Below are 12,155 nucleotides of genomic sequence, written 5' to 3' on the forward strand. Positions count from 1 at the left end.
ATCTATCTATCTATCTATCTATCTATCTATCTATCTATCTATCTATCTATCTATCTATCTATCGATCTATCGATCTATCTATCTATCTATCTATCGTCATTCTCATTTCTACAATGCAATAAAAAAATAAAAAATAAATACTGAAATTGAAATTAAGTGGTAGTATTTGTTTGGCTTTTGATCCATGCAAATATTACAAAATTACTATATTACATAATGAAAATCTAATTAGAATCACTATTGAAAAAAAGAAAAGAAAAGAAAATAATAAAGGAAGAAAATATGACAAATTTTCGTCAGATTTGTTTTCTTTGTGCAAAATTACATTTACATTTATGCATTTATCATATGCTTTTAGCCAAAGCAACTTATAAAAGAGGAGCAAAAATAATTTATAAAAGAGCCTACAATACCATGTTTTTTATAGATAAACAGTTTTCTATTCTTTCCTTTAGATTTTAATGTGAAATTGAACCTGTTTAAGTTTCAGTGAAATTCTCTCACATGGTGCAAAAACAACAACAAGAAGAAGTTACACAAAGCACATGTTCATTCTGTAAATTTGGAACGATAAGGTGATATCTCTCAGCATCAACATAGGAAGCCAGAATTATGATAAAAAATCCATGTGATGAATTCATTATTTATCATGTCTTGAGGAACAAGAAGGCACGGATGTGGGGAAGAGAGATGCATGTGGTGCTGTTCAAGCTATTTACGAGCATGTGAATCTTTCCGATGACACTGCGGATGACAAAGGGAAACGCGTGACTGTGTGTGCGTCATCTTCCACTGAGATAATTAAGGCTTCTGTCACAGATGCTTCTTCAATTTCAGCTGACGAAATAGACTAGCAAATCGAATTGTCATTATATTATTATTACTTTGTGTTGGTGAAAATGGAGGAAAGAATTCATTTCGGGCCCCCCATAATTCCCCTCAAAGCACTACATATGCTACATACTACAAACCACAGGTTTTGCTATCAATTTCATGCTGTGGTTTTGGGGTTTGCTCAATTTAGACGCTCGGGGCTTGTATCAGCACGAATATATGGAAGCAATGCTCATTTTGGAGAGAGTATGTGTGGCTGAAGCAAAACAGCTGAAATTGCTTACAGCACCTTTAAGGGAATTTGCTCATAGTCTAATGGGAATGATGGGGAAATTGAATGAGTAATGGGAAAATCACTGTCTGTTTCGGAGAAATGTCAACACTGTTATTCAGATGTCTGGAGGTTTACCTCTAGGGTTTGTAAGTGTGGCTTCCACGGCTTTGCCTCCGTCCCCGCAGCGCGTCTCGTCGTAGGGTAGACATTGATCGCCCGTGCCCGCCACCAGCTCGAGGTTCTTTGCCACGTCCTTCACCGTGTTCAGAGACTTCACCTTAAACACCTTCCTGCTGCTGGTGTCCGAAAGGTACAGGGCTCCCGAAACGGGACTAGTAGCCAGGTAATATTTGTGTGCAGGGCTATTGCTAAAAACAAACAAAGAAAAACAGTCAATTGCGGTGTAAAGGTTTGTGTAAAGCAGGATTATTTTTGTTACTTGAAATAAAAAAGATGTTAACTAAAATAAAAATAATAATAATTGTACTATTTTATTTCAGGTAGCAAATATAATCCTGAAATAAAATAGATGTTAACTAACTAAAAATAGAATATATATATATATATATATATATATATATATATATATATATATATATATATATATATATATTATAATGTTGATATAGAAATGTCGCTTTGGCAATTTTTACTAAAATAGTATTAAAATAAGTTTTATATCCATCCATCCATCCATCCATCTCTCTCTCTCTCTCTCTCTCTATTTATATATATATATATATAACGTATTTTAATACTATTTTAGTAAAAATTGCCAAAGCGACATTTCTCATTTTAATTTAGATTCACTTGATGTAATAAAATAACTAAAACTAAACCTGCAATAACATGAATAAACACAATATACTATATTAAAAAATAACAACTCATAAAAATGACAAAGAAAATGACTACATTTAAAGTGAAAATGGAAAATACAAAACAAAACACCAATTAAACAAAAAAAATACATACATACAAAAACTATAATAGTATCTCAATGTTATTAAGGGCCATATTTACTAACAGTTTGAATCAGTGCAAACATTAAAAAACTACTGTCAGGATTTACTAAAGACACGCAGTGAAAAACTATTGCTGAAAGGCGTGGATAGGGTTATTTTTGCGGCTGACCTTATTGCATATGCGTTTGTAGGTTTCCTTTCAGACACAAAATTTATGGGAGGAGAGTATTTAAATGAACCATTATTTAACGGACAAAAAAATTCTTAAACCAGACGCTAATTTGCGCTTCTCTTGTTAGATTGCGTTGGTCATAATGGAAATGATCGGTGTTCTTTAATGTGCGTGGCGCCAGTAGATCACGCACAGAACTTTCTACTGCCATTGGCGCTTTTATGGGATTGCGCTCTCAGGCTAATTTGCCCTGTTTAGTAAATATGGCTCTTAATGTTAAATCTAATTATAAGACATTAAAGTGCGGGAGCCTGTTCTACATTGTTAGCCATGATGTGCGGTGAAATTATCCATTTTATAAATGATACTGATGCAACTGTACTATGTTGAAATGTGCATCCGTTGTCACATTCAAATCTATGCGTTAAAAACAACTTTAACGCATAGAGATGGAGAGATCATGTACACTGCAAATAAGAATCAACATTTGACAGACCCACTGCCATAACTAGAGATGTCTCTGCCATGTCCTCTCCGCATCAATCTTTTACGGTGTGCATGTACTCTCAGTCCAAATATAGAAACACATGTAGTGTGTGTAAAGCCTGTGGTTAGTACAGTCGGCCCAGCGTCTAATGTGCTGCCATTGTGCATTCCAATAGGTATGCCACCAAACCCCCCGAAGGGAAACTTTCAGCTGGAGATGCATGTGGTCTAGAGCCGTTATCTAAACACATTATGCATTCCCGGAGCAAAAATGGCCCACAGGCCGAAAAAATAAAAAAAGTCCATTATACAGCAAAGCTGGACAGTAAAAGTCATCCCTCACCACACAGGGGGCTAAAGAACATGAAAGCCCAACTAAATAACTCCAATCAGACGAAAGAGGGTCTCTGGTGAAAAAAAACAAAAAAACAACTCCAATCAGGAGGCAAAATATAGAGTTTCCTCTCTATACGATAATCAGATTCGGAGAAAACGATAGAAAGTCTAGGCACCTGGACTGCAATTTTACACTTTTCAAGTTGATCTGTGATATGCTGTAATTGTACCTCCGCTGAAGGCTACCTCTGTGGTCAAAGACAGCTTGTGGGGAAATTGGGATGATTTGCACCAGTTTCACAGGTTGGCGCTTGTTCGTAAAGTTTGACCACCTACGAGCGTTTCTTCAGGCTCATGCAATTTCTATCAGCTGGAGTACAGTGAAAAACAAGACATTACCGTATTGTCTGAGAAACATGGTGGAAATTATAATGTTCAACTCGCGTTAAATGTTAGCTAAAGAATGTGCGAATATTCAGCCATTGTTCATGACAGAAGAAAAAAAAAGTGTGAAATGCTCTCGCCTTTCTGGAATGGTGGCTTCCTGGAGGGGTTCATCATTTTCGAACAAAGTGAGAAAGGTCACAGAACAAGAATAAAAACGATAAGTGAAAAGCATTCTTAAGTTGACTAGCCATGCTATGACACACATCTGCCGACTACTATCATTGCTAACAACCACAACTAGCACGAGAATTTAGATGGGAAAGGTCATTCAAGACACCAAAAATGCTAACTGTACAATTTATTCTTTGCAAAAAGTGCAACTTTGCTGGTCAGGCTGTGTTAGTACGCTAGTGATGACTAGCCACAACAAACACTACGCGACACATGTCTGCCAAATGCGATCATAGCTCCAAACCAACTTGACTTAGGATCCGGATTCAAATCCTAACAAAGCGAGAAAGGTCGTGATAAAAGAACAAAATGTTACATAAAAAGCACGCTTCGCAAGATGACATGCTTGTGCTATGACACACGTCTGGTACATACCATCATTGTTAACAACCAACCTATCAAAGGATCAGCATTCAGAACTTGAAGGTCACAGCGATAAAGTGAAAATGTTAAGTGAACAATATATATTGTAATAGCCCTCTACTGTAGGACTAGCACTCTCAAGATAACTAGACAGCAAATGCTAGGACACACATCTGCAACATACAATCATTGCTAACATCCAATTTGTCTAAGGATCAGCATTCAAAACCTAGCAAAGTGAGAAAAGTTCACTGCAAGAGAATGCTCAGGGACAAGCATTCTTCGTAAGTTGAATAGCCTGAGCAAATGCTACAAGCTAAATACCAGTATTGCTAAACCCAACTTGTCTTGAATAAACATTAAAAATTACCAAGTGGACACCAAAAGAATAAAAGCATTAAGTGAAAAAATGTGCTGAAAAAAGAGCCACAACACCCGTCTATGGTAGTCCTCAAGAGATGAATAGCCGTAGCAAAAGCAACAACACACATCTGCTAAATACCATTATTGATAACACCCAATTTGTCTCAAGAGAGCAGCATTCAAATCCAAAGCGAGAAAGGTCACACGAGAACAAATAAGTTCAGCATTATTCGAGAGATGCCAAATACCATCATTACTAACAACCAAACCGTCTCAGGATCCGCATTTAAAATCGCACAAGGTTGCCGCAAGAGAACAAAAAACCGTGAGGTTAAAAACATTCTCTACAGGAAGGGCTAGGTTAGAGATGACTAGCCATAGCAAATGCTATACAACACACATCTGCCAAATGCCATCATATATAACACATAACCTGTCTTCGTAGAAGCATTCAAAACTGATTTAACAAATCCCAGTCATGTAACTCTGGGGCTGTTAGTGCCGAATCCCAGTGGCCAACGCAAGAGTGTGGAAAGGAATAGCGCAAGGTCTGCAGCACTGTCAGCTTCGATCTATTATTCAGACCGACAACTGACCTTCTAGAAGATGGCTGGAATCAGGCTGCTTTGGTTGACCTGGGGCCGGCAGGACCGCGTTGAATGATGGCCTCGGTTAGGAAGGAAGGTAAAACGGGTTTGTCAAGAAAAATCTCAATCCCATTTTGCAAGAATCTGCCAGGGAGTTTGACACTCCGGGTAGATGCGTTCCAGTCCCAGAAGCCTCTGTGTTGTACAATTGGAGGCACACGGCATTGTACTTTCTGTGATGAGGAGAACACCATGACCTTCATAGGCTCCATCTATATTCAACGACTAAAGCCAGTCTGGGGAGGATAATTGGATTTTTCAGCATGTTGCTGTGACGATGGAGGTGAGCGACTCTTGTGGAAAGGGGGTCAGCGGGTATGTCAGAGAGATCATGGTCTAGCCTTATTCTCTCGTCTGTGTGCACATACATAAACACTGTGATGCATTTATTTGTTTTCACACAAACAGTGATGACTGCTCAACTCTGGTTACAAATATGACTTGGGCCTTTTCAGCAGTCGTTTCTACAAATGTTTATTTCCTAAATGAATTATAGGAACATGTTCCGGTAAGTGATTTAGCTTGTATACCCTAAAGCGCAACTTTTACAATCAAAAGAACAACACAAACCTGGTCCAGAGCCGAGAAGACAAAGCAGAGGCTTCAAACACACCGAAAAGCATGGAGTGACCCATAGGCCAACATGTGAAATGTGAATGCGTGGCCTACAAATAGAGGTCCTGCTGAACATACTTCACTTGCATTCTTGTGTAACTATCACGGTAAGAAACCTCGAACTGAAAGGGGTAATAGAGTTAGCTTTAAAGGTCTGCAGTATTAAATATGGATGTGTTACTGCTCATCTAGCTAGCTTGCAATAAATATGTTGATAAATTGCACAGCAATATTCTCTTCAATCTGCAGCTTGGGCAATACAGTATTTACCCAGAATAAGACCACTGACTGTAGAAGAAGACCTTTTACATTACACTACAGCAAGTCCTTGTTTTCAGACTTAGGTTACTTGTCAAACTGTTTGATGGATAGAAACGCACAAGATCCCTTTTGAGGGAGTCGAGAGACTGTTCCACTGATATGAACATTTTGGCCAATATCGATAATTCTTTATATTTGAAAGCCGATGACCGTTATATTGGCCGATAAATCGAAATCCAAATTTTAATAGAATTTTTGAGATCTTGATTACAAAAACAAAAGTCTCACCATGAAAAGCCATGTCCCAAGCACACAATTATAATGTTCTCATTATAATTGTATGGAGCCTACATTACAGAACATGTATTTTCCTGTTTTGAAGTGATTCCAATCATATTTCAAACAATTCAAAACCATCATAGCTAACATTGTGCATCTGAAGTGTCTCAGCTGAAGGAAATAATGCATTATTTATCAGCTTAAAAATACTGGCCAAATTCTCTTATCGGGCCGATACTAATAACATTAAAAATGAACATATATCGGCCGATACCGATACGGTGGCCGATATATTGTGCATCCCAAACAATAGGTTTGATATCAATCAGTAATAAAGTGAAAAAGATTCCCTAATAGATTCATGGCTGTCCAATCCTGTTCCTGGAGGTCCTCTGTCCTGCACTGTTATCCACACCTGAACCAGCACATCAAGGATTTCTGGATTACTAGAAACTTTGTGTGTTCGGGAAAGTTGGGCCCTTTTGCCCTAAAGTACAAAGTCTTACCTTTCTAAAATGTTCATTAAGCAATGGATACCTATATGCCAGAGCAAGTCGAAAGTTCTGGCAGCACGACAGAGAATCACTTTCGTTGCCCCTCATGTCCCTGGGATGCATCTTCCCAATCAACTGTACAGCGCTTATCTGGCATTGCAAATATGCAGTATTCAACTAGCCATTTATTGCAGCATTGCACATGTGCCCTCATCTAATAGCAACATGATGTGTGACGCCACCCTTTGTCTTGACTGAATCCTCCACAGGAAAGTCACGACCTGACGACGCAAGGTTTAACAGAGGCTTCATCATGAAGGATAGGGCATTTTTGAAACTCGCAGGTGTTCTGGGTTTAGCCAAGCTCTCTCAGAGAAACCTCTCATATCCTGTCAGTCATACCTGAGCATCAAACTGCTAGCTGTCACACTGATGCCTGTCAAAACACACAGCTGGTTGTGCCACACATCTTATATTAAAGGTTCATAACACCACAGGGAGGATGTGTGTAATATTTGAAAGCTTAGATCGAAGTTTGATGACTGATGTTTTTTTTTTCTCGATACCACGCTGCCATTTGTCAAATCAAACATGTTAACGAACTGTGTATTCAGATCCGACGGCGCTTTGAATGTGTAATTTGTCATCGGGTGAAATATCACGCTGCATTGTGGGAAAGGCAGCGCGGGTATTTCTAATGGGTAGGGTTGGGTAATTATATTCTTTAAGGAAGCTGAGTCCCCTGAGGGCGAGAAATATTTAAAACGCTGATACCGGTCTTATGCTAAGCTTGTAACCGCTTTTCCATCTTTCTGTCTGACGTTTCAAATTATGTGCCCTGACTCTGGTTTCCTCAATGTATACAATTCTTTAAGGCTTTTTTTTTTTTTTTTACTGATGTGGTAACCCACTTTGAGAGTTTACCCATGCATCAAACTGGTCTCTGTAGATCTACAGCACAAAGCTCAGTCGTAGCACTGCCCCTTTTATTGCTATCTGGAGAGGATGTGTTTTAATGCACTTCTTGGTACGCTTTAATTTAAGGAAAACACCTACACTGGGCGCATTCCACAGGCGGCTACAAAAGCAACTGTATATCAAACAAAGACCGTACAGAGCATTTAAACTGATGTTCATTCATCATAACAAATGGTATTACTCTTTAGAAAATCTCTTACCTATGCCTGAAATCTTTATTTCTGTACTTAGCGAGAGCAGCATGAAAAGAAGAAAGTGGAAAAAAGGGGGTTAGCTTACAGAGTTAGTACTTAAATTATGCATTAAAGGGATAGTTCACCCAACAATTCATATTCTGTCATTAATTACTCACCATCATGTCGTTCCAAACCTGTAAGACTTTTGTTCATCTTCAGAACACAAACAAAGATCTTTCTGATAAAATCTGAGAGATTTCTGTCCCACCATTGAAAGCTACGCAACTACCACTTTGACGCGTGAGAATCAATGAGGTTCATTCTCATGTTATGCACCATGTTGGAGCTTCAGCAAGAACCAATGAGGTTCATTCTCGTGTTACGCAGCACGTTTGAGCTTCCACGTTTGAACCAATGAGGTTTTGTTTGTTCTTATGCGTCAAGCAGGTTCGGTTGAGCTTCTGTTTATGTTCGCTGATCAATGTTTACATGTGAATAAAATTCTAAATTTAATCTGTTCATCATATAAAGCGATCGAGTCTCTTCAGAAAATTTGGACTAAACGACTCAATTCATATGGATTAGTTTTACGATCTCTCTATTAACTTTTTGAAGCATCAAAGTAGTAGTCGCGTACCTGTCAATGGAGGGACAGGAAGCTCTCAGATTTCATCAAAAACATCCTGAAAATGAATGAAAGTCTTACGGGTTTGGAGCGACATGAGGGTGAGCGTTTAATGACAGAATTACATTTTTTGGATGAACTGTCCCTTTAAATGTACAGAGAAATGGTTAGAGTGGTAAAAGTGTACTACTACAGACAGTTCTACAAGCATACATCACAACACATAGAAAGGATTCATGCACAGCAGACATACTGGATTGTTGACCAGGCCAAAATGTGTCACAGTCTGTTCTGATATGGAAAAACAATGCTAAATGCAAAAAATTAAATGCAAACAATCATATAATTCTATATAGTTAGGATTGAAAAAAAAAAGGAATCAGGCTAAAATATATTCCAGAGTAAAATCCAAGTCCTGATGCAAAACCAGTTGAAAACCTCTGGCCTAGACATCCATTTAATTCGTGAATTTCATCTGGAGATGTAATTTATAAAGAGTTTTGTTCATTCCCAATACATCTCTAAAATGCTGTCAGGGGGATGATGTGTCTTTATGAATGTACTGTAGCATATGTGAATATAGGCTATGCACATTTTCTCTTTAACAAAATTACCAGATGACTGTGCCCAAAATGTCTTGGAGATGCATGTGTGCTTATTGGGTTAGAAGGAAAGGTGGATGAAATTGTAGCATTACATTTAAAGAAACAATGCCCCTAAAAATGAAAATTCTGTCATTTATGAAACAAATCTGGTCAGATCTGTCATTTTTGTGTGAACTTTATATGTAAAAAGCCGGCATCAATCATGTGCTATACGAGTAGAGCTCCAATATGCCTTTTGGTTTGGGAGCAACTTATCTAAAAAGATTTACAAAGCAATTTGTCATTGGTGGTTAGGCGAATGTTTGTGTATCTATGCACATGCAGAATGCCAAACCTGAGCTCTAAGACACTCGTGACATTTCCTGTGGTGAAGATCCGACGGACGTAGTTGAAATCCCCCACGTACAGACTGCCATCCGACCCACAGGCTAAAGCTACAGGTGCGAGCAGCTTATTCCCGTCCGCCAGCCCGTTGCAGCTCGGACAGGAGATACTGCGCCTCCGCCCGTTACCCATGATGCTTCCGATGACCGGGGGCTGCTGGGAAATGAAGATGTTCTCGCCGTTACCCTTGTGCAGGATACCTGAGTGACAAAGAGGGAGACGCCATAAGTATTTTGTCCATTCATTGTCATTTACACGAATCCATTCAGAACTGCATTCACTCAGCAGTAAATCGACAGGTTTTGTCGGATATGAGAAGCCGGGGTTTAAAATTGGACTCAATTCTGCTCAAATTTAATGACATTAAATGTATTTGTATGGAGCTTTTCTCTGTCACAGAGCAACAGGACGGCTGCCGGCGTTTGAGAAAGGATTTCGCTAAATAACCAGGCCGAGATGTGCTAAACAGAACTGAATTAATTTATCGGAAGGAGGTGTTTTTCTCTCGCACAGCCAGATGCTTCTGTACAGAAAGCAGCGAAGTAAAAGTCCACAGTCACAGCAGGAGAGAACTTCCTCTTATTATCAGTATCACAGTCAATCTGAATCTTCACCGCATGCCTCAATGAATCTCAGATGCTGAACAGCTCGCCACAAACGCCATTCAAAAGTGGCAGAGTGGCAAAGTGCGTGAAACTCAATTTCCAGTCATTTTCATTCTGCAGAGCTTTCTCCCCGAGCACCTGTTGAACCACGCTGTGTTTTGAGAGATGCTAAATAACAGCGTTCTCAGGCCGCCCATGCTGATTGGCTAGAAATGTAGGTGGGCTTATTGGGGTTATTCTCATCAAGCTCGAAAATGAACTGCGTAAAAGGCTTTCAATTGAAGCAAGGCATTTCCCTGGAGCTTTGAAGAAAATCTGGCAATTTTGGAGAAAATTTAGCTGCTGAAGTAAACTTCTTAAAAAAATTAAATCACTGGTAACACACGCTTTTGTACAAGAAATAGTCCAGATAAATGTGGAGCAGTTTAAACCTTTATTGTAAGTTGTATAGATTGTTTCTGTTTGTACAGTATGTTCAACGCTATCTCACGACCAATTCATACGAGTGATTAAAAGGTGGCTAATTCGTATGATTTGTCTAAACCCCAGTGATGGGTAGGTTTAGGGCAGGGGTAGGTCATTCGTACGAATTGGGCAACTCGTAACATATGTAAGATTTAGCAAAAATCATACGCATTTCGAACGAGTGCGGTCGTATGAATTCGTACGAATTAGTCACCCCGTAAAATATGTACGAATTGCCGTGAGATCGGATTGGTATGTTAGAGCAATTCACTTACTTTCAGAAATTAATTTTTTTCACCAAAACCTGACGAATGAAAAGCAGTTGTCAGCAATTTCAGCATTTTATAATTTCGCTTGAGTGTGAGCCATTTTTATTTCAGTACAAATATTTGTGTCATGCTTTGGTGTGAATTTTGTGGTCGTTTTTTGGCAGCAATTCATTTAGTTTGAGTTTGACTAATTTCCTTAGATGTACAAAGTTTTCATTAACCTGACCAAAAACAAACAAACAAGAAAACACGGTTCAGTTGATAGTTTCATTTAGGTGTATGATCAGAAACTTTGTAATTTTGCTTGAGTGCGATTCATTTTCTTTCAGTTTTAGACATTTATTTTGCAGAGTCTGACAAAAAAAAAATGTGGCTGTTTTTTTGGCATTAATTCATTTTGCAAAATTTCAATTAAGCTTCTTTCAAGTCTATCAGTGAAAACTATTACTGCATAAGTATGGAGCCAAGAAGAGGCAATTAAACGGATGACATTAAAATAAGCTTCAGTGTCAGTGAAACAGTCACTTGGGAAAAGAGAAAGGAAAGAGAGAATTGACACTTGAAGAATTTGAGCAAATTTTACCGGAAGTCCCCATGTCGACAGCGCTGGGTTTTAGTGACAGACCAAGCTGTCACCTGCGTTTCTAACACTTGTGCTACAAGTACGCCTCATTTACTGAGATAAGTGCACCTGTGCGCTAGCAAAAGAATACTTGACAGCAACCGAATGGAGCAGTTTATACAATCACTGATTTCAGAGACAATTCAGCAGCAGTAGGAAAATTGACCAACTCCAATAAGGTCCTGTTGTAGAAATAACGCTTGCTGAGCTGGGGTTTGAGAGACAATTAATATTCAGTGATATTATCTTTTAACTGCATTGACAATATAGGATTTGAACAACATTTGAATCGAATTGAACTGGATAATGACACTACTGCAGTCTGCAGAGCTGCTTATAGCTGAATTGAATTTGTTTTATAATTGACAAACGCTGCAACATTGACAGTTATTGAACTGAACTGAAACAAAACTGAACTAAATGGAGCTGAATACTGGCACTATTATCTTCTCTAGAGCTGCTTTAACTAAAATCTTATTTGTTTCATAATTGAATAATTTTACATTAACACTGTTATTTTCCTGTTTATTAGGTGAAGCTGCTTTTAAACAATCTGTATTGTATTAAGCGCTATACTGTATAAATTAATGTTATATCTTATCCCAGTCCAGGGCCTAGTTTACAACTGGTATTAAGATGCGTTTTGGTGGATCAGAACACAAGTAGACGAGGGAGACACATTCTCGTTTACACCTGGTGTTTTAATCCCTCTCTTTTGT

The 12,155-nt window shown here is 38.5% G+C and overlaps 1 protein-coding gene across 1 annotated transcript in view; it reads right to left on the bottom strand.

Annotated features, from left to right (window-relative positions):
• The window catches only part of tenm4 (teneurin transmembrane protein 4), a 240,272-nt gene that overhangs the window by 43,252 nt on the left and 184,865 nt on the right, over positions 1-12,155 (bottom strand). The window contains exons 21-23 of the mRNA XM_079608835.1: positions 9,426-9,675; positions 7,886-7,906; positions 1,244-1,476 (exon numbers count right to left, since the gene is read on the bottom strand). Coding sequence (XP_079464961.1) covers positions 1,244-1,476; positions 7,886-7,906; positions 9,426-9,675 — 504 coding nt within the window. The remainder of the gene's footprint in view (positions 1-1,243; positions 1,477-7,885; positions 7,907-9,425; positions 9,676-12,155) is intronic.

The sequence above is a fragment of the Phoxinus phoxinus genome, assembly GCF_949152265.1.
Source record: "Phoxinus phoxinus genome assembly, chromosome: 4".
In the NCBI taxonomy this organism is placed as follows: Eukaryota; Metazoa; Chordata; class Actinopteri; order Cypriniformes; family Leuciscidae; genus Phoxinus; species Phoxinus phoxinus.